Below are 23,497 nucleotides of genomic sequence, written 5' to 3'. Positions count from 1 at the left end.
AACTCTAAACACTCCAAGAAGGAGGAGGAGAAATGTGGCTGAAAAGCCAAGGGGATCTGGAGGCCAAAGTGAGAAAACAGAGGGCTGCTACCTCCTCAGTTCTGAGGGTTGTTATTATTTTTTTTTTGTTGCATGATCTATTTATAGATCTTGGTGCCAGAAGCAGAACTAAACTCATAAAACTTTAGAGTTCTACACTGACATCCAAGGGAATCTGTTTGATTTCTCATCCCCATCTATGCTCTCTTCTCTAGCAAACATTTTCCCTTTGAGGATCCTCCTATCGACCCACAGCACCTCGCGGAATGTCTCCCTACCACCTGGAAAAACATGCTCTTCTAGCTTTCGGGAAAGGGTTTTAAGCGGTGACCAGGGACCAGGATAATTGGCCTTTATTCTTCATACCGACTTACAGCTTTATTTAACTGACCAGGGAACAGGGAACACAGTCCATAAAAGTTGGAGGCTGAAATGGCTGAAAAGATTTGAATCAGAATTAAAGCCTTTACTTCATCTTGACAGGTTAGTGCTAGTTCCATGAAACCTTTATATTTCACAAAACAGAGCTCATGAAGGTCCCTCTTGGGTGAATTTTAGCCTGAAAATCCACTGCTCTAATGAATCCAAGCCAAAGTTCCTTAGCTATAGATACTTTGGCTTGATAACTGCCTTGATTCTTTATTTTACTCCCATGAATTCAGATTCCATGCTGGAGCAAGAAGACAGAAACTTGAATCTATTTTTTTTTTAAATATTTTTATTTATTTCTAGGAGAGAGAGGGAGACAGCGTGAGCAGGGGAGGGTCAGAGAGAGAGGGAGTCACAGACTCTGAAACAGGCTCCAGGCTCTGAGCTGGCAGTCAGCACAGAGCCTGACGCGGGGCTCGAACCCACAAACCGCGAGATCATGACCCAAGCGAAAGTTGGACGCTTAACTGACTAAGCCACCCAGGCGCCCCAACTTGAATCTATTTTAAATGAAGAGATTCCTAACCCATCATCTACACACCCAGCCCCCCTCACCCTTGTTTTCCTTTTACCACCATCTTTTCTTAACCAGAGGTATCTGCTCATTTAAAAAATGAAAATTTAGAGGTTCCTGGGTGGCTCAGTGGGTTAAGCGTCTGACTTCAGCTCAGGTCATGGTCTCACGGTTCATGGGTTTGTGTCCTGTGTTGGGCTCTGTGCTGACGACATCAGAGCCTGGAGTCTGCTTCGGATTCTGTGTCTCCCTTTTTCTCTACCCCTCCCCCACTCACACTCTCTCTGTCTCTCTCTCTCTCAAAAATAAATGAATAAACATTGTAAAAAATGTAAGAAATTTAGATCACTATGCAAATTCAAGATGTCATACTTCTCAATAAATTTTGCAATTTTCTTATTTAAAGTAAATGACTTTTTCAATCATGACAGAGGATGGTGCCCACGGCTATGGGAGGGTGGGCCTGTCCCTGGGCACTGTCAAAGGAGGAAAAGGTAAGGAACTCCGCCTCCACGGATCCTCCCAGGGAAGCACACCCCGGGGGGCCAAGGCTGCATCAGCAAATGCGGTGTAGTAACACCTACAGGAGTGATCTAAACTCAGAGTGAGAAACATTCTGAAAACTCTCATCCAAAAGTGGATTTGGGGGATGCCTGGGTGGCTTAGTCTGGTGAGTGTCCCGCTCTTGATTTCTGTTCAGGTCATGATCCCAGGGTCATGGGATTGAGCCCTGTGTCAGGTTCCACACTGCGCATGGAGCATGCTTAGGATACTCTCTCCCTCCCCCTCTCCCCCTCTCTCCCTCTCTCTTCCTTCCCTCTCCCTCTGCCCCTCCCCCTGCCCGCTCAAGCTCCTCAAAAAAAAGTGGAGGAGGATCTGGTTTTTCATATCTAGTCCTGTCATTGACCTGAGAACACCTTCAAGCAGCACATTGGAAAAAACAAATAATAAACTTCCTTCTAAGTATTGGCACTATATTCACTGCAGATGTTTGGTCTGTGTTTAACCTTGGTCTTTATAAAAGCTATTTAACTATGTATTTAGAAAAAAAATACTGAGTCTCAATATTTTGGCTAGGAATTTGGCTCCCACATGGGACTCATTCTCTTTGGTTGATTCTGGCAAAGATTTGCAGCTTTCTGAGGCAGATGTAAAATGAGTAGCCAAAGAGATGTTCTCAGATCTTTAGCCTGATTATCAAAAGTTAAAAAAAAATTGCCAAGGAACAGCTCCCCTTGGATATAAAAACGAAAGTTGTACAGTAAAATTCAGGACAGCACTTATTGCCATTCTATCAAGTCTCTAAAAGGTCACTTTCGAGAAGCTGTGGTGGACCAAAAAAAAAAAAAAAAAAAAAAAGCAAACCAAAACCAAAACCTCAGGTCCTCGGCTCCTAATGAGTGCTTTACTAACTAAAGGCAACTGACACTTGGACCAAGATGATCATCAACAAATTCCGACAAATGGCCTCGGTTAGCTTTTTCTTACTCTGGATCATAAAGATCCAGAGTCACAATTAGGGGAAAGATTGCAGATATAGATAAGTTCTGGGATGCAGGGTGGAGTCACGGTGGGTAGTAATGATGAGTGAATGGTATCTTAGGTCAACCAGGCATACGTGGTTCTGGAGTTTTGATGGGAAAATCGATCAAGAATTAATCAAGCCACATTACGTGGGCAAAAAGGATGCATGCTCTAGATAACCGATTTCTGACACAAATGGTCTGGATTACCTCGAAGTTGCCCCTCAAGCCTAGGTCCGTGTCTCTGAACAGCGCATATATTCTGTTGGCACAGAGACATAGCCAGAGGGCTGCGGGGCAGGGCTTACGGCTCTCTTTGGGAACCTCCTGAATCCTGCTTTCATACTACCACGATGCCCTTTAGAAAATTATTTCTCTGTGGCAGAAAATGCCATGCCAAAAGGTGAGTAATTTATTTCCTTGCCGTGTGTAACGTCGCGGCCAACATGATGTCGTTTCAGATGTTAGCGTTTAAAGGTGGTTTCTCTCTTTTCCTTGGCAACGATTCCCTAATGTTGCACATGTGATTACAGCACAGCTTAATGGTTAGGAGGCTCCTAACCCTTAATTTGATTTAATTTCCTTAGCTTACCAATAAGGTTAAAATAATATTAATAAATTTATGTCCCTAAATTATTATTTTCTGAATAAGGGTAAGAGTAAATTACTACTGGGGCGCCTGGGTGGCTCAGTTGGTTAAGTGTCCAACTTCAGCTCAGGTCATAATCTCGTGGTTCCTGGGCTCGAGCCCCGTGTCGGGCTCTGTGCTGACGGCTCAGAGCCGGGAGCCTGCTTCTGATTCTGTGTCTCCCTCTCTCTCTGACCCTCCCCTGCTCATGCTGTCTCTCTCTCTCTCAGAAATAAATAAAACACTTTTTTAAAAATTTAAAAAAAGAGTAAATTACCATTTACTCATTAAGTATATAATTACTAATGGGTTTTCTCAATGGATACAGATACTCACTTCTACAAACTTTGAAACAAAAAATTCTAAGGGCAGTCATTTGTTTTATTTTTCTTATACTTTATCCCCTAATATGTAATATGCTATATGATAAATATTGCATTGTCAGATTCATACTGATCTTAGAGGAGTCATGAACTCTTCTGCCCCTGTTTCTTCATCTATAAACTGGAGAAAATATCCTCTTTCTTGGGTATAGACTTTCTACGCTTCTTTTAAGAATTGCATCAAATCACGAATGTTTCGTGAGAGGGTTTTTTTTTTTTTTTTTTTTTTTGGTAAGCCACAATGCACTATGCAAATATAAATTATTTCTGTTGCTCTGGGTATCTTAATATTATCAAATTAATTAATGGCAAACATTATCTCTGAGTGGACTGATTATACCCTTTGTGTTCACAAGGGCAGCTTCTATTTTCAGAACCACAGAAGATGGGCTGATTGTGCCCACTACTATTAATCAATATTGTTGAATTCACATGCTTGGAAAGGGAAAATTGAAGACCAAGTTCTTGTTATGGGACTAGATTTCAGATTTTGGTAAACTTTGTCAGGAGTGTTAAACTTCCCTATATGTTGAAAAAACCTAATCTAACTGGTAGTGTCAAATACTTTTGTATAGTTAATGAAAAAAAACATACAGTCTGAATACTGTTTATCACTTAAAAGGTTTTTTTAAAATTTTTGAGAGAGAGAGCACAAATAGGGGAGGAGCAGAGAGACAGAGAGAGAGAGAGAGAGAGAGAGAGAGTGAGAGAGAGAGAGGACCCCAAGCAGGCTCTGCACTGTTAGTGCAGGGCCCAAACTCATGAACTGTGAGATCATAACCTGAGCCTAAATCAGGAATTGGTTTCTTAACTGACTGAGCCACCCAGGCGCTCCACTGTTTATCACTTTTAATTTTTTTATTTTGTTTTTGAGAGAAATGTGCATATGCGACTGTGGGAGGAACAAAGCAGAGGGAGAGGGGTAGAGAGAATCTTAAGCAGGCTCCGTGTCCAGTGCAGAGCCCACTGTGGGGCTTGATCTCAGGACTGTGAGCTCATGACCTGAGCTGAAATCAAGAGTTGGATGCTCACCTGAATAAGCCACTCAGGTGCCTCTATCATTTTTATAATAAGCAACTGTATGCACCTGTTTCATCACAGAGCAATAATCTAATTCTACAAGTACATCGATATTGCCAACGGACAGAGGTGCCCTAGGGGACTCTGGCCAAGATCTTCTCAACAATCAGGGGATTGCCTTTTACTTCTTTAAAACGAGTTACACTGTATTTCCTGAAGTGTAGGCTAATGTTCCCAGGCATGTGAATTATGATACGCTTTTGACAAACATCTGTTCCCTTTTAAATAGCAATTTGTACACCATACCATTTTCTCAAGTTGTATTCTTTAGAAAAAAATTAAAATTTCAAATACAGTGGGGGCGCCTGGGTGGCTTAGTCGGTTAAGCGTCCGACTTTCGCTTGGGTCATGATCTCGCGGTTCGGGGGTTCGAGCCCCGCGTCGGGCTCTGTGCTGACTGCCAGCTCAGAGCCTGGAGCCTGTTTCAGTCTGTGACTCCTTCTCTCTCTGACCCTCCCCTGCTCACGCTGTCTCTCTCTCTCTCTCTCCTATAAATAAATAAAAAATTTTAAAAAAATTTAAAAAAAAATTTCAAATACAGTGATCTGCCAGTTCACCTGGGGAAAGCAGCAAAGATGGCAAGGACAGATATGTAACACCACCATGGGAAGAGAAGACACACTTATCTGTTCATCTTAAGAGAAAAAAATCAGTGGACTGATTAAAACATAACCTACTCAAGTGAAGACGGCAGAAAAAAAAGAACAAAGCAATATACTGTGGGAAATTCGAAAAGAATAGACTCAGGCTTAACCTGGATTCAATTCATGATTTCATTTTCTTATTCAAGTAGGTAAAATTTAAGCTATAACACACAGATTACAATAAATCTTTGATTCTCACCACTATTTTTGGCAGTTACGTTGTATGCTTATAAATGTACATAAAAATTAAAAACACATGTAATAATAACAAAAATATATATTAAAACTGAACCTTAAAATAAAATATAAAAGTAAAATATGTATAACCTTTTAATATGTAGACTATGTAAATTTATGAAAGCACCCATATGATTATACATCTGTATGTGTGTTTGGACACCCTCATATCCATACATGCATTTATTTATAAGAGTCCTGCAAGATAAAATGGATTTTTATCCATTTTATCCAGCACGTTTGAACCAAAGTTTTGAAGACATAGATGAAAATGAAAAGAAACCTGTTAGCAAAAGCCACTCATGTACAGAGATGCCCTGATTTCACTGCAGATCCAGCTTGGACACCTGTCCTTCCCGCACACGCCATCTCTTACAACACTAAAAGGTGACATGTGGGGTCTGATTTTCAGATGCTCCATTACAAGCTAAATCTGAGATTAAAATCTATGTGGCATAAATTTAGTTTTCAGAATACTGTATTAAACTCTACGTCTTTGGCCACTGCTAAGTCTAATAATGATAGACTTTAGTCAGCTAGGGACACCTGGGTGGCTCAGTCAGTTGAGCATCTGGCTTCAGCTCAGGTCATGATCTGAGGGTTCGTGGGTTTAAGCCTTGATCGGACTCTATGCTGACAGCTTGGAGCCTGAAGCCTGTCTTCAGATTCTGTGTCTCTCTCTCTCTTTCTGACCCTCCCCTGCTCATGCTGTCTCTCTCTCTCTAAAATAAATAAAACATTAATAAAGAAAGAAAGAAAGAAAGAAAGAACATTGCATTAAGCAAGAAGACTATCACCCTAACCATTCTAAAAAAAATAAGTTTTTTAAAAAATTTATCTATTTATTTTGAGAGAGACAGAGAGTGAGCACAAGTGGAGGATGGGCCAGAGAAAGGGGGAGATAGAGAATCTCAAGCAGGCTCTGTACTGTCAGCATAGAGCCCAATGTGGGGCTCAAACTCATGAAACCATGAGATTGTGACCTGAGCCTAAACCAAGAGTCAGACACTTAATTGACTGAGCTGCTCAGGTGCCCAAGAGTCTACTTTAATGAGCAAACCAGTGGTGAGTGTCATGTGGCAGCATACTTCCAAAATTTCTCTTGACTCTGTTCACGTATCTCCCACTCCTCCATCCCCACCACAGTCTAAAATACTTCACTGCCTTGTCTCAGCCGGACCATTGCAATAGCCTCCTCTCTGCTTGCCCTGCAGACACTACTGGGCTGCTCTAATCCCTTCTCCATTATGTCCAGCTTCATCTTTATAAAATGCACATCTGATCATGTCATTTCATAGACCTAAAAGATTTCAAAGACTTCCCACTGTTCTTAGAAAGATCAAACTACAGGGCCTTCTGCCCTCCCTTTTGTGCCAGGCATACCACTCTGTCACTCTATGGCTCATTCTTGGTTTTCTGGTTATCTGAACTTTCTTTTAATTCCTGGGGCATATGCTATAATCACTAACGACAACAGGTTTTTTGCACATGGAGTGTCCTTCACCTGAAATCATCTCTTCTCCGTTCCTACCTCCACCTCTACCTAGTTCATCCCTGATGATCCTTCAGATTCCAGTGTAGACACCATGGCTTCTGTCATCTGCTCTCAACACCACCAGCTACGTTTTATACGGTGGCTACTGATTAATGTCAGTCTTCCCTACCAGAATAGAAGCTCCATGAGACAAAGGGATCATGTCAAGTTGTTTTTGTTTTTGTTTTTGTTTTGCTGGAATAAAAAAAAAATCAAAAAGAATAAAAAAGACAAGGTAGTTTGCCTAAATACTACCTGACTTCACTGAATTGTTTCTCCAGACTGTCTAGATTCTATATGCATCTTTGAATAAAACATATACTTTCAACAACAGCCAAGCCTCTCTGGGAAGGTTCAGAAAGTGACTCAAATAAAAACCACCAAGTGACTTTCTGTAGCGTCCTGACAAGTTTTTGTACAGGCCTGGCCAGTAAGCAATCGTTGATGGACTGGTGTGCTCTGTACCTCTGTGTTTTAATTCAAATTTCCTTTTTGGCAAGTGTTTTTAATGTCACTGGGATGTGCAGAAATCTGTTCTGAATTTATATAATTTTAACATCAGTCTTGAAAGTTAGCGATTCATGAAGAACTGTGACTTGATGATGGTTTAGAACATTTTCCCCTCCTGACAGGAGACCTATGCTGGGAAAAATGAAACATCCCAGTTCTCATTAATGGAAATGGAGCTGAACAGACAACTGTAGCTGCTGAAGGTTACTGAAAGTGCCAGGAAATTCTAAAAGCAAAAACAAGGTTGGGCTGGCAGATTAATGGGCCTGAAACATAAAACCATGGAATTTCTAATGTTAATGGACATTTTTGTCAATATTTATCTAGGCACTTTTATGTTGTATATTATAGAAGAGATTAACTAGGGGAATGATCACTTTACAAAGCTAGATCCTAATGAAGATGTATTCACAACGCTACCTATCTAGTTTCCATCTCTAGGAGGGGCGCTTGAGGCTTATTATTCTATTTACTAAAGATACTGAGTCCACACATTTCCTCTATTATGGACAGTGAACCTGAATAAAATCTGCTGAATTAATGCCTCTTTATGCCAGAAGAGTCTCAGGTTGGATTTAAGCCATCTCCAAAGCCGCTCCCCCTTTCTTCATCCAACAATCTATTTATTCATTTAATAAACAATCACTGAGCACCTGCTTCATGACAGATTTTTTTTTTCAGGAACTCACAAGCTGGTGGGAAAACTAGGAGGCAAAGCAAAGCAGATATGTACGATACGAAACGGTAAACACTCCCCTGCAGGTAAATACCAGCTTTTCTTAGTACACACCTGTAGGGGTGGGGCTGCCCAGGCATCTTGTTTGGTGAGTTTGATGAGCAAGCCTGCATCCTACCATGCTGGCCACCCCAGCTCTGATCCAAGAAGCTTTAGTCAGCCCTCCTTTCCTCCCACACCCACCAGGGCATGGCCAGGAGCTGCCGGTAAGCTGGTAGGACTACCCTACTAAAAAATCCCAAGCTTTGTCACCTCCTGCCTTCTGTAGTGTGAGCCTCACAGTGCTTCTGAACATCGGGGAGCTTTATCAATGACCCAAGGGAAATCCAATATCTTACAGAATGTCACTCAGCTTTCAAAAACATGATTTACATTTACTTAAGTTTAAACATTAAATTCCTCATAGAGTATACTTGGGTATGTATTATGGAATCAGAAGCATGACAGGAAGCTCCTTGAAGGGAGCCCTTTGATTTCTGTACAAAGAAGGTCATTGGCAAATGTTTGGGAAATTGTTGAACTGCTATATCTCATGAGAAAATGAGCATTTCTGAACTAGAATATTGGTATTTATTTTGAAATCCAAGGAGCCATCAAATCAGGTGAACTGCTGTCTCTGCATAGATTCTAGAAATTTCTCTGGGCCATGGGATACTAAGCAAAATTGTGAAGAATTTAAAGGTGCCTGTGCCTCCCTTTAAAGTCCCCATTTAGTCATACAACCATGTAGGTTTATGGAGCACCTACTATCCGTCAGGCACCGTTTCAAGTGCTTGGGATACTCATCACCGCAACAAATTCAAGACCTTTTTAATGAGTACCCTGTACCTGGAACTGTGTTCATTACCTGGAAGAATGCAGTAGAAACTTAGCATGGCATTGGCCCCAATGTGAAACTGTTTGCAAACACGATACAATTAGAATGCAGAAATTGCAAAGGTACCATACACCTTACCTTGTAATGAATTGAAGATGGAGAAGAGGTACATAAAAGGGACATTTAAGGGTCCCCAGGCAAAGAAAGCAAAACCCCACGTCATGCCAAGAAGAAACGTCAGGCTGACCACACTGCGCAAGTTCCTCAAAACCTCCTCGCGCAGGGTCCGGTTGCTTCTTTTGCCATTCCTCCCGCAGATCTGCACCATTACCACAATGAACATGGCAACGTTCAGGAAAAACATGACTCCAAAATACCCAGCACAGGTCACATAAAATACAACTGGATCCTGAATCCAACAGCTTAAAGAAGAAGAAAGAAGAAAGAGATTTATTACCATATCCTGTTTACCAAAGACATCTGCTGGCTTAGTTTGGACTTGTGTAGATTTCACAGCTTGGCCTTTCTCAGTGCCTTTAGACAGTCCCTTCATTTTCTTGGGCGGCAGTTTCTTTTTTGATGTTTACACAGTTTTTTGTTGGTTTGTCTGTTTGTTTGGGGGGAGGGGTTGTTTTAGATAGCCATCATCTTAATCTAGTTATTTAAATCAACAGTTAAAAAGAAAATGAGGCGGCTTCTTGAATTCTGACTTGGTGCGAAGACACTTTTGGTGGCTCCCCCGAAACCATGTGTACCACACTTCTCTCTTACGTGACTGCATTCCAGAGCATGGGAGACTTGAGTACTCATTTTCTCAACACCTGTGCATTTAAGAGGTGGTCATGTGGACGTTGTTCTACAAAATGATAGGGAAGCAAAGTTGGCTAGGGGATTCTGGGGAGAGCTATTCTCCATAGACTTAATTGGCAAGGCCCTTATTTGTTCTTTCTGCTTCCAACATAAATGCAAATTCTGGATCTGCAGCTCTCCCCTTACATTTCTGAGGGAAAGGCCAAGTTCGGTCCAAGATCAGGCCGAGATCGCTGCAGAGTTGCTGGCCCTGACATCCTAGCCATAAAATCGATGCCAGCTATTGCCTATGTCCACATCTCTGGTCATGTGGAAAGAGCCAATTCCTACTTAAGACACACATGATCATGGATTCCATTACTGCTGCAAAATAATTCCCATTAATGTAATTAGCCTGGTTGAAGCAAGACCTTATTGTAGAACTGTGATATCCCTACAGTGACCCTTCTCATGAACAGTTAAAAAGTTTACACTAATTACATCTTTATGAGATGAGGGGGGCTGTATTTGATATTCAGAATGATATATAGAGATCAGAAAATAGATGAAAGTAATTTATTTTTTTATTTAAGTTTATTTATTTATTTTGAGAGTGAGAGAGAGACAAGGAGCAACAGAGGGGCAGAGAAAGGGGAAGAGAGAGAGAAAGAGAAAGAGAGAATCCCAAGTAGGCTCTGCACGGTTAGTGCAGAGCCCAATGTGGGGCTTGAACTCACGAAGCATGAGATCATGATCTGAGCATCTGACATCCAGAGCCAGAAGCTTAACTAACTGAGCCACACCAGGCACCCCAAGATGAAAGCAATTTAAAAACTATACCATATGCATTAAATTATTTTCATCTAGGGGCTCCTGGGTAGCTCAGTTGGTTAAGTTTCCTACTTCAGCTCAAGTCATGATCTCGCAGTTCTGTGAATTCGAGTCCTGCGTTGGGCTCTGTGCTGACAGCTCAGAGCCTGGAGCCTGCTTTGGATTTTGTGTCTCCCTCTCCCTCTGCCTCTCCCCTGCTCACGCTCTGGCTCTCTCTTTCTCAAAAATAAACATTAAAAAATTAAAAAAACAAACAAAACCTGTGCCGTATGTAAAGTGAGTAAAGTCAACAAATACGACAATCTGCAGACACCCCTGTGCCTAATTAACACTATGGAAGGTCTTAGGTGCCTCAAAGATTGGATAGTTTATTTAAAGCAATTAAATTCATCTTAAAATTCTCATGTAAATGGCTACCATTCTGGGCTCCGTGTCCCACACTGGCACATGACTGCCACAATGGCAAAGGCTGTCTTGAGCATCCTTGAATTCCAGAACCTACCGTGATTCCTGGCATACAATAAATGCTCGATAAATGACAGCCATTGATGCTTTAAAGTCCCGTGAGACTTGACTAACATACTTGTAAAATTCACTTGTTTAGGACTGATGCACTGACTTTTACTTTTAATATATCGTATTATAAAAATCCCCCAAATGATGCTCATCTCTGAAGCTAATATTCCTTTACATACAGAAGTTCCTCCCTTTGGATCCCGAAAGGCCTGACCTGGATCCTTTATTTTCTGCTAGTTCTTATGAGGTCTTTTGAGTGCTGCTTTGGAAAGATAAGCGAAGGAAGTCCATGAGGGAAGGGGACACAGATTGGACACTGACTGGATATGAAAGTGTTGTCCATCCATGAAATGTGCACAGAAATGTAGCCTCACAGGCCTCATCTCAGGAGTAAGCTCTTAGTGCATTAATACTTCATTCAATCCACAAATATTTATTGAGAACCTCTTATGGGTTAGATAAAATATGAGAGAACTGCCCAACATGAACAATATACAAATCTTGGCCTCAATGATCCCTCAGTCTGAAGGGAATTTTCCAAACGCAAACACTGACTTGATTTTCTTGAAGACGTGTGTGGGTTTAAGGAGAGGGAGTGTTACAGAATCTCCTCAAAGAGAATGGGTCTTTTGAGCCTAGAAAAGCATATCCCAGACATCCCCTTCAGTCTCCCAGATGACATTGTACAGGCCAACGCGACGAAGCAGCTCACAGGGCGGGGAGCCCTGCCGAATCCAGCTGCGGGGCAGCAGAGACCTCAGCAAAGGCATGCAAATGAGTTCCAACCTTCCAAACTAAGAGGCTCACTACTGGCCCGGAAGCTTGTACTAAATGTTAGGAAGCAAAGGATATATACTCATCACAAATACATTCCCAACAAGCTTTTATTACTTACAATTCATCACCTTGTTCTTTTCCATAACTTTCTTTTCCGTAGACCTCATTTTGGTTTTTGCTTGCCAGGACAATGGACACGACTAAGGCAGGCAGACCTGTTGTAGAGAGACCATGACATAAGCAACTTTTTAAAAGCATCTGGAACTGCTTTATGTGACTGATAATGGCAAGGGGGGGAAAGGAAGAGAAAGAAAACCCTCCATATCACAGAAACACATTGTTTAGAACTGACACTTTTGTTCAAAACAATAAAATCCTATCTCTGCTGTGGAACATCCAACTGTAAGTGGCAACAATTAAAATCCACTCTCTCTTTTTTAAAATGTTTATTTATTTTTGAAAGAGACAGAATGCAAGCAGGGGAGGGTCAGAGGGGGGGTAGACACAGAATCCGAGACAGGCTCCAGGCTCTGAGCTGTCAGCACAGAGCCCAACGCTGGGCTTGAACTCATGAACCATGAGATCATGACTGGAGCTGAAGTCAGACACTTAACCAACTGAGCCTTCCAGGCACCCCTAAAACCCATGCTTAAATGATAGGGATTTAAATATTCTGTTTGCTTACTGGCCTTCATGAGAGAGCCAAACTCTGGTTTATTCTGAATCCGGAAGCAAATATACATATTCACATATATTTCATTGGGGAAGGCTACACCACCCTAATTCCCTGAAAGATGCTTTTAGTGTCTCCGACAATGGTGCCAAACACCTTGGAAATGTCCCATACTTCTATATTGTCATCTGCCAAAAAGAAAAAAAAAAAAAAAGCTCTAAATGCTTGTTCTGATAAGAGGTGGGATAAAGAAAGGAGCCCATCTAGAAGATGCCAAACAGGCTAATGCTACCATCCATGACTGGCTGAGGAATCATCCTAAGAAGTTCAAGTCAAGAATTTTGGTCAGCATTCTGGCTGCACACACAAAAATAACCTTCTCTTGCTGGTTTCAAGACATGGGCATTAGCTTAGAGGGTGAGGATAGCCAGCATAGTCTGCATGGGCCTTTATAGTTTGAAACATAACAGAAAGGTATCACTGTCTGCCAGCTGCTTCTTCAGACTTGGGTAGGCTGGATCTGGTCACAGGAAATAAGTTTGTGGTGACTCAGGAGGCTAGGACTTTTTTCCTTTACTCCTGAATTTAGTAAGGATGGCTGAACAGTTTTTAAAAATATCATTGTGACATTTAAAAAAATTTTAAAAAAGAGAGAGAGAGAAAGAGGGGGGCGAGGGGCGCTTGGGTGGCTCAGTCAGTTAAGCATATGACTGGCTCAGGTCATGATCTCACAGTTTATGAGTACCAGTCCCACGTCGGGCTCTGTGCTGACAGCTCAGAGCCTGGAGCCTGCTTCAGATTCTGTCTCAGTCTCTCTCTGCCCCTCCCCAACTTGCACACTGTCTCTTTCTCTTTCAAAAATAAGTAGGCATTAAAAAAAAAATTACAAATACCATTCTGAGGAAGCCCCTGCCTTGGGATGTAAACATCAAATCTGCATCATTCACAATTTTGAAGTTCTTTTAGCAGCGCCAGTCTTTTGAAATAGGATTCTCCTACGAGGGCCTGGTGATTTCTGCGACAGTAAAAACAAAACCAAACTTTTGAGGTGGCTTACCCCAGCCAATGATGCAGAACTTCAGTATGTATCGGCGAATGTAAGTGTTAAACACTTTAACCAGGGCAATGTACATGTGAATTGCTTCCAGCCCCATCCAGGTAAAGGTTGCAAGAAGGAAGAAATGGAGGAGGACAGCGACAGCAGTGCATAAGCCTTCCACGTGAAACGAGGTGATCCAGCCATCCAGGAGGAAGAGGAGATTCAGGAACAGCAGCGCGGTGCTCAGGTTCATCAGGATTTTGGAGGGATAGTCCCTTCGCAACTTTCTGGAAAGGGAAAAGAAAGAGGAGAACGAATAATCTTTCAAGCACAGGTGGCAAATGCACGTCTTCTACAAAGCTCTGCAATAGTTAGGTATTTGTGATGTGGCCCCGCCATCAGGAGGGGACTTGTGAGTATTTAAAGATACTTACGAATATTTGGCAAATTGTAACTGTTTTTAATATTAATTTTATTTTAAAACTGTTTCTAATTGTTTACCAAATTTCCAATTAGTTTCAACAGATTGAATTTTTCTAACCCAAGAAAAATTCTAGTTATAAAAATGAGATTTTTGTTAAAAAAAAGTCCCTAAAATTTTGGTAAGTTTCTTGATTTTGAATGAAGTAGGAACCCCCCACCCCTTTTTTTTAAGGAAAAAAAAAGGGTTTCTGATGCAGGGCTACTTTTATAAAATCCGTGAAGCAGATGTTTCCACCTTTTACGAGGTAAAAAGAGCTTTCTACAATTTTAATCTATATGTTAATCAGCTCTTCCAGGTTTGGGGCTCTTGGGTGGTTCAGTCTGTTAAGCTTCTGACTTCACCTCAGGTAGTGATCTCATGGTTCCTGGGGTTTGAGCCCCATGTTGGGCTCTGTGCTGGCAGCTCAGAGCCTGAACTTCTGCCTCAGATTCTGTGTCTTCCTCTCTCTCTGCTCCTCCCCTTCTCGTGTTCTCTCAAAAATAAATAAATGTCAAAATATCTTTATTTAAATCATCTCTTCCAGGTTTAAAGGCATTTTTCCATAGAAATACAGTAATTATAAATTAAGGTTCTATAGCTAGAAAATCTGTGTTGCAAGATACAGGTTATGAGAAACGTGTACATTAAAGGTGAACCACTCCACATGATTCAATAAGTATGTAAATATTTTTTAAAGCAAAGGCAATTTTCTTATTCATACTTTGGGATAGTTAAGTGCTGGGTTTTGACAGAAAAAATAAACTTACTCAAAAGCGACATATGTCAGGAGAGTTGCTGCTGAAAAAATGGCAGATATCCCACACCCAATATAGGTGATAAAGGTGAGGACTCTGGTGTTTCCTGTATCTATCTGCGAGGCAGTTCCTTGAAGATCCTACATAAGACATGGGAAGCAGCTGTTAAGCATCTCTTTTCATGAGAATGGTGTTTTAGTAGAAAGTTCATTGCCAGCACTTACAATCTTAGCTCAGTATTGGGGGAAAAACAGTGGAAATCAATATGGAAACTCATGTTTATTACAGTCTTGCACATCATCCTCTGAAACCAAGTGTAGCATTATGTAAAGAATTGCATGTTGCTTTCTATCGTTACCTTGTAAGCCAAGCTCTTTGCATACCGGAATAGCATGAAGAGCGAAGCCATGGGGTTGGTCCCCCACCAGAAATGGGGGAGGAAGTCATCGCCTTGTCTAATGAATGATCAGGCCCCTTCATCACATTTGTAGGGCTAGGGGCACAAGTTCGAATAGAGGCCACCATGGCCAATGTGAGCCCTCAGGCAAACATTGGTTTCTTTTTGTCCAGTAGGGGAGGGGAGCCAGTGGACAGCCAGAGTCTGATGCCTCTGAACTTAGTGCTGAGGATCATAAATATGGTCATTCCAAAGCTTGGTATGTATCGGGTTAGGCCATCTTCATTTTTTTTTTTTTTTTTTACCTAAATGAGACGCCATTACAAATTTTTAGGTCACAGTTTTTTGGGTTTTGTTTTTAATCTCTATAGACTTGGAAGAGCACCATTTAAAGTGTTAGGGGCTGTGGAATGGAAAGAAGTGGACATTTCCTAGAATATTAATGTGAAGTATTAATTAATTTCACTGTGCAGAAGCAGATTTACAAAGTCTGGGCCTGGTAGGAAAATCTTTATTTTCCTCCTTATATAGGGAAGTGGGTTAGAGATAAATCTTGAGTTAAGACCATCCACTCAATCCTGGCTGGAAGATAAAGATACTTCCAATAGGCAGCATGTTCAAACATGGAGTCTTCTCGGAGAAGGCTGTATTCTAAACAGTATATAAAATTTGGGGTCTTAAACTGTGAAGAAGAAAGTTCATTTTATAAGTTTTTCATTTTATGTGTTAATTTTCTTTAATTGTCCCCAAAGTGTCCATAAAGTTTGATACTCAGACAGAAGCCTCCAGTAAGTGGTGTTTACATGTGAATATGTGTGTGTGACATGACAACATGGAATTGTTTCAAGTTTGGCTGATGCAATAAAAAACAGGTATCAGCACTTTGGTGGTTCCCAGAAATGCACAACGATCAAATTTAGCAGACACAGGGGCCCAGGGTCAGAAGGGACTCACCCTCTACCCTTCTTTCCTAGGACCCCCTCTAAACACTGGGAGGACCTGGGATTTCCCTGGGACATAGGATGGGGTTCAAGTCAGTGCCAGTGGACTCACCAGATAGGCTACCTGACCAGCATTTTGGTTACTATGGGATTTCATGAAGCAGAGAGATGGTCTTGAGAAACAGTTGACTTGTCCTAATGTCCTGAAAAACCTATGGCTCCCATCTAGGTGAGGCAGTAGACAAGCAAGCCACAATTGAAATCACAATTTAAAGTGTAAGTTAAATAATGTTGTTTACTATTATACATTTACACACAACTCTCACGTTGTTTTGTACTTTTGAGAAAGAAGAATACGGGAATATTTTTTCCTCTGAACTAGCCAACATGAAAATATACTAATGTAAAAATATTAAAATCAGTTTTACTACGAAGAAATGTAATAGGGGACATTAAATCCATCATACGTTAGTAGATTAGAAGATATAATTATGGGGCTGGGGTATATGTTTTTAACTTCTCATATGGTAAATGCGTCACAGGACAATTTAGACCCCAGGAATATCTTATACAAGTTAATAGAGCTTGTAAATTAAGAAAGACTCTTAACAAAGTCCTGCTGGTCTGGAAAAGCTGGAAGCACATGGGCACATCTCCAGGAAGGATAAATTCTGGAAAGTTTTTCTTCCAGCAGTTTATAATCTTATGAGAGCAGCCAAGGTGGAAAGGATAGTACTTAAAAAATGCCTATATTCACCTATATGTAAAACTATTTAATCAAATGGCAACAGGAAAAGACAAATTACAAATTCACAATAAAATTCAAACAATAGGTGAAGAAACTGACCATTCAAAGTAACGGGAAGCCAAACTTCAGTTACGTATAAATCACCACTGTAACGTGAATTGTATGATACTGTTACCTATTTATCTAAATTAGGCCTACAACATACACAATCTTGCTCAAACACATATGCACACCCAGACATGTGTGCGCACACACACGTACCCAGTTCAAATACTTAAATGAATTAAGCTAAAGCTTATACCTGAATGAGGGTGATACAAAGTAAGTGATTTCTGAAGGAAGGTCAACTGTCAGTTTTGGAGAAAGGAGAACATGGCAGTTAAAACTGAGGGTGGGTTTTGTTTTTGTTTTTGTTTTTGTTTTATTTTATTTCTTAGGGAAAACATATCATAGTTTAATTGTCCATTTTCATGCTCCAGCAGTAAAGAAAAATCTTTGTAGCTTGGAAAAGTTAAAAAGTGATCTAGTATGACGGTCACCTTTTTAAAGGCCTTGCTTTTATCCCCAAGGACATTTACACAGTGGACGGTCATGGACAATAATTGCAGGCCTGCTCTATGACAGTGGTCATGTACAGAGGCCAAGGAGGATTCTGAGCCCAATGCCACATCCCACAGCTGCTCACTGCTCCCACCCCTGCCCAGTCCCATGGATGGCAGAGGTGAGGCCTCAAGGAGGGGAGAAACATAACCATGAAATCTGTGATTCCAGTTCAAAAAGCTTTACTGTCTCAGTACACGCTGCTGCCATCACCATTGAAAAACAAAGATGGTTTGACCCTTGGGAACTGTGCCAGATAACAGGTGGCCGTGTTACAATGCGGAGGGTATACTGCACATCCAAAAATTATCTCTAAAAGCACAAGTGTACCAGACATAAGGCAGAGGTGTTCAGTCTGTGGATGAAAAACTCAAACAAGTTGCAGCACATAGGGTGGCTCTCGAAAATTGAGTGGGATGAAAAAAACCATGTCAATGTGATCTAATTTTGGTTTAAAACTTTTGGACGGGGTGGCCAATGGGAAAAACAGGGCCATGGGAAAGAAGGAAGGAAAGAAGGAAAGAATGGTATAAGGACCTAGTGGTAATAGACACGTGATGCCCATTGACTCTGGCAGGCACGGAGATGCCCTGACACCCTGGTCCCGAGTCAGTCCTAACAGGCTGTGCTCTCCAGGAGGGTGCAGGGGGAGAGTGATTTTGGGTGACCATGGGATAACCTAGCACAGTACCTGCTACAAAGTCAGATTCAAACATAATGAGTGATAATGCAAGAACAATATTTTATGAAAGTGTTCACAGTTCTCTTCCATGTTAGTAAAGCCCAACATTTTCTTCCTCTTAAAATTTTCTCTCTCCTTCCTTCCTTTCCTCTCTTTCCCTCTTTCCTTTCTTCTCTCTCTTTCTGTCTCCATGACTCTATTTCTCTCTTAATTCAAGGGCCTCATGGTGATTTATTTGTTTCTAGGATTATTTATCATCACTGTTAATGAAATAGAAAAAAAAGTAGAGTTCTTTTCCATAATTACTTTTACATATTTTAAATATGTGCTCTCTGCTAATTAGCAAGATTCAAGGCACAGATTACAATGAGCAGGAAATAATTCCCCAAACACATCATCTAAAAAGGCTGACTTGTGAAAAGAAGTATGCCTTCCCAAATTATATCATTTCAAAAGGAGTTTGGAGATTCCTCCCCTACCATCAGAACTCCAAAGTGTGTGAGGTGGTTACATAAGCAGACCGTCTCGCTCTCATCTGAATCTCTGTGTGCCACACATCCTGACGTGTTCCAAAATCCAGAACCTTCTGTAAAAGGAAGTCCACAAACAGTGTGAAAATAACAGCAGGCCAGTTCCTTTTCTGTAATAGGTGTTAGCTTCTTCAGGAAAATATGCCTCAGTCTCTTCTGCCTTAAGTTTAGCAGTAAAACAGATACTATTCTTAATTCTGCCAATACTTAGAATTATTTAGATTCCCGGAATCATGGAAAGTTAGTGTTGGGTCAGCAGGAGACTTTATCCTAGTCAGTGGTTTGCAACCGTGTTCTATTGAAGTGCCCCTGGGGTCCTGCAAAAGTTTGATTCAAGTTTAAGGCTTAGTGTATGTATTATAAAATAAACTTCCATGAAAAGAATATCCCCTTTCGAATATATTACATATGAATAAAGTCTCTGAAGATCAACATTTGTCTCCGTGCATGAGCCTCTGCTTTTGTAAAGACAGGAGGACAGAGGTCTGCATTCTTGTCACACGCTAGTGTGTACACAGCAATCATGCAGTGTGGCAACTTACTATAAAGGCCTTTAAAAGCCATATCTGACTATTCTGGCAGGATATGGAATATGAGTGACTCACATATTTAAAGAATGTTTTAAGACTGCAAGGTGATATCATTTTTAATTATTTTTCCAGTAAATCAGGACTTCCTCAAAACTAGAAACCAAGCGACAAAAAACTTCCCAGCTATGATAAGGCGTATCAGAAACAGAGGTCTGGACAACTTCCGATGCCATTTCTACCAGGCAGCAGCCTATCCTGGAGCTGGTTTGATTTGGCCGTGATAATCCCAATGGGGTCCCCCAAGGGAAGGCGATTGTTATGGGGCAGAGGTGGGAGGTGCATAGCTCATCCTTCCCGTCAAAGAAATCCCCACACCTTTATTCAGTAACTCATCTGTCACTGTTGCCTTTCTCTCTTAATTGTCCAATATCATTTAAGAGGCAGTTCATTTCTTTCAAGTTATATATATGTGTAATATAACCACTTCTATATTTATAATCCTTAGTATGCTTTCTCCATAATCTGAGGTCTGGAAGCTGGATTCTAAACTGTGTGTCTCATGCATATCAAATAATCTCAGATGTGTCCTTCAGAGAATGAGCTCATATCGTCATTCATCAAAACGTGGCATTAAGGGGCACCTGGTTGGTCAGTGAGTTAAGTATCCAACTGTTGATTTTGGCTCAGGTCATGATTTCACAGTTCACGGGATTAAGCCCCATGTCGGGCTCTGTGCTGACACTGCAGAACCTGCTTGGGATTCTCTGTCGATCCCCCCAACCTGGCCCCTATCTCGCTGGTGCTCTTTCTAAAAATAAATAGACTTTAAAAAAAATGTTTTTAAAAAGAGGCAATAAAAATGCATAGTGTATTTTATAAATAATGGAAATCCAAGAGGTGGCTTGGTGTTAAAAAAAAAAGTCAAGTTAACTTATTTCTTCTTGCAATGAGTAATAAAGTTGCAGAAATTCGGGTTCCCTTCCCAAGCTACCTACGCTAAGCTTTGCAGTCCAGTTGCCATCACACTTCCACAGTGAGTCACTCTGGTTAGGGTGGAACGAAAGGAAACGGGGGTGTCAAACAATGTTTAAAATTCAGTTGTTCTTAAGACAGCCAATATTTTAAAACTCACCATTTTTGTTCAGATCCCAGAAGGCACAGATGGGATGAGGCACTGCCTATATTAACATAAGAATAAACATGTGAAATTGTGTTTAAAATAAGTGAAAAATCTTATGATCTGAATATGGGAAAGGAGTCAAAATGCTAAGGTTTCTGTAAAGAAATAGACCAGGTTTAGTCAATGCCAATATGACCTAAGAACGGCAGGCAGTCCCAAAGGTCTCCTGTCCCAGGGGCTCCGAGTGGAAAGCAACCACAGCCCCATGAGGAAGCATACTTCCCATTTACCTAAAGGTTCTTATATATGTCCCATCCTAAAAAGCTATTCTTAGCACTTATCAAAGCTCTTTACACTGTAATTTCACTTCAGCTTCAGAATTTTCCTTTATGTCTAGGTGTGTGCCCAGAATTAAAAGTAGGGACTCAAACAGATATTTGCACATCCATGTTCACAGCAACATTAAGTCCCACAACATGGAAGCAATCAAAGTACCCACAGATGGATGCATGGATAAAAAAAAAAATGTGGGAGATATATTTATATATATATATATATATAGAGAGAGAGAGAGAGAGAGAGAGAGAGAAATTATCTAGGTCTCTCTCTCTCTAAATATATAATGGAATATTATCCAGCTTTAAAAAGGAAGCAAATTCTGGGTCATGCTTCCTTGAAAATGTATGAAATGGATGAACCTTGAAAATACTATGTTAAATGAAACAAGCTAGTCACAAAAGGACAAATACAATATGATTACAATTCCATGAACTGCCTCGAGTAGTTAAATTCATAGGGACAGAGAGTAAGATGGTGGGTACAGGGCCCAGGGGAGGGGAAGAGGCTACGTAGCTGCTACGCAATGCTGCTACGCAATGGCCCGTGGTTTCAGCTGGGGACCACAGAGCAGTTCCTGAAGTGGATGGCACTATGGCTGCAGAACAATGTGAAAGCACTCACAATCGGTTAAAACAGTAAATACGATGTTAGCATATTTTACCACAATAAAAAAGTTTTTCACAGATGAAGGTGCTGAAACAAAGGACGCCAAAGGGTAGAACAACGAATGAGGTCTCAGAGGACCCAGTGGCAAAGGAAGGCTAGTTCTTAGATGACTTAACTTCCAAGCCTGAGTCCTTATCAGCCAGCTTCCTGCCTGCCTGCTTCCTGCCTTGCCTAACAAATGGCAGGATCATAAGAGGGACCCTCTGTAAAAGAGGGGAAAGCCTGTGCCTGGCCTCACCTGGAACCAAAAGAAACCCCATAGAATTTTAAAGAATAACCAGATGATAGCAAGGGTAATGAAGAAACCAAAAAAAAAAAAAAAAAAAAAAAAAAAAAANAAAAAAAAAAAAAAAAAAAAAAAAAAAAAAAAAAAAAAAAAAAAAAAAAAAAAAAAAAAAAAAAAAAAAAAAAAAAAAAAAAAAAAAAGCAACATTTGCCAAGATTTCAGATAACTGCTAACCTCTCAAAAAAATGAGTCAACCCTGCCCTGTTTCCCTTCTGCTTTCCCAGTAGCAATAATTTCTGACTTAACACACACAAAAAAACCAATCCAAACCTTTAATGGCAGGATTGTGCAACTGCATCTGTATCCAATTTCTTGCAGTAATACACTGTTCCGTAAAAAGAACGGCCCTTTTCTTCACTCTAGTTCTTCATGCCTGAATCCTAAAGGGGAAGAATTCCCCCACCTGCCACCATTTACCACGACATTGCAGCACCACCTGGTTAACTGTTGTCCCCTTTTTGGAAAACTGCCCCGTTAAAAAAGTACCAGAAGAATAAAATTCTTACCATGTAGAAAAAAAAAAAAAAACAAGTCCCTGCACTTCTCTGAAATAGTCTGTCTCTGTTTCACTGTTCTTTGTAGCATTTTCTTACCTGGTTTCTTGTGTGTTTGATTTTAATTCGAACAGGATCCTTCAAACCCTGAATAGTAATGTTTCCAATACTGCATGCCATCACATAACTCACTAAGGTGCCTTTCTTGGTTTCTACATCCTTTTAAAGAAAAAAAATGTATTATTTTTCAGTACGCTTTTGTTGGATTTTGGTGCCCCCCAAACAAACAAACTGTCAGCACTTTTTACATTTAAGATCTTCAATTATAAAACATCCTGTTTATAAGATTAAATTGCTGGCTTTCCTGAAAGAGCTTTGCTATTTCCCTTATTATAATAAATACATTGCAAGAACATTATGAGCCAAAGCTGTAAGGCAGTGTTCATAAAACCTCACTCTTGATTGCTATGACTGATGTCAGCTGGGTAACATGTAAAACAATGAGAACCCAGAAATAATATAAACTCATAAAAAGCCATGAAACAATTAGATCATTTCCCTGCCCTAGAAAATACATGAAGTTGTTTGCTGTTAGAGAAGTATAAAGGAAATATGTGAAAAACAAAACAAAAATAACAAACAATTCAGATTTCACATCTATGCCGATAGCCTCATGTGTTTAGTATCTTAGAAAGAATGTAATTCTTCTGGATGAAGTTCCCATCCAGAACTTCTATCTCTTCTGCTTGTACACGTGTAATCCTCCATAGCTTCCCCTTCAGACAAGGTTGTCAGGAAATCAAATCAGTGAATCCGTGCTGCAGAATGACTGGGGTCAACAGCGTGTCTCTCCGCAAGATCACCTCTTATTCCTTCTTCCCTCGTGTTATTCTTGTCAAACATCCTGCATTTCTCTATTGCATCTTACAAATCAGTTGTTTGGGAATAATTATGGGATTTCTTACATGCCAAATAAAATCTCAGCCATTAGAATACTCTATAGCATCATTATGCTCAATAAAGTCGGCAATGGCTTGTGGATACCCTTTTGGGTTTAGAATATACTCATATCTTGTTCACTATGGTAGGAGAGTATCACAAAACCCTTAACATTTTTGACTCTGCTGTAAATTTATATTAAAAACCAAATATATGTTTCCTAATAATATGTTGATTGGGAGATGCCAATGGAGAAGGGAAAGGTAGTGCAGAGAAGACAGACTCAAAATGAAACAATGACAGATTCT

The 23,497-nt window shown here is 40.5% G+C and overlaps 1 protein-coding gene across 2 annotated transcripts in view; it reads right to left on the bottom strand.

Annotated features, from left to right (window-relative positions):
* ADGRG6 (adhesion G protein-coupled receptor G6) overlaps positions 1-23,497 on the bottom strand; it is a 137,796-nt gene that overhangs the window by 13,566 nt on the left and 100,733 nt on the right. For both annotated transcript variants that reach the window (XM_039221757.1, XM_039221758.1), the window contains 7 exons: positions 22,350-22,469; positions 20,478-20,523; positions 18,765-18,871; positions 14,930-15,057; positions 13,718-13,986; positions 12,106-12,202; positions 9,213-9,496 (listed from right to left, as the gene is read on the bottom strand). In XM_039221757.1, the coding sequence (XP_039077688.1) occupies positions 9,213-9,496; positions 12,106-12,202; positions 13,718-13,986; positions 14,930-15,057; positions 18,765-18,871; positions 20,478-20,523; positions 22,350-22,469 (1,051 nt within the window). The remainder of the gene's footprint in view (positions 1-9,212; positions 9,497-12,105; positions 12,203-13,717; positions 13,987-14,929; positions 15,058-18,764; positions 18,872-20,477; positions 20,524-22,349; positions 22,470-23,497) is intronic.

This window comes from Hyaena hyaena, unplaced genomic scaffold, assembly GCF_003009895.1.
Source record: "Hyaena hyaena isolate Hyena2069 unplaced genomic scaffold, ASM300989v1 scaffold_1008, whole genome shotgun sequence".
Lineage (NCBI taxonomy): Eukaryota > Metazoa > Chordata > Mammalia > Carnivora > Hyaenidae > Hyaena > Hyaena hyaena.
The sequence above is the reverse complement of the archived record's forward strand: the minus strand, read 5'-3'. Positions and strand labels throughout refer to the sequence as shown.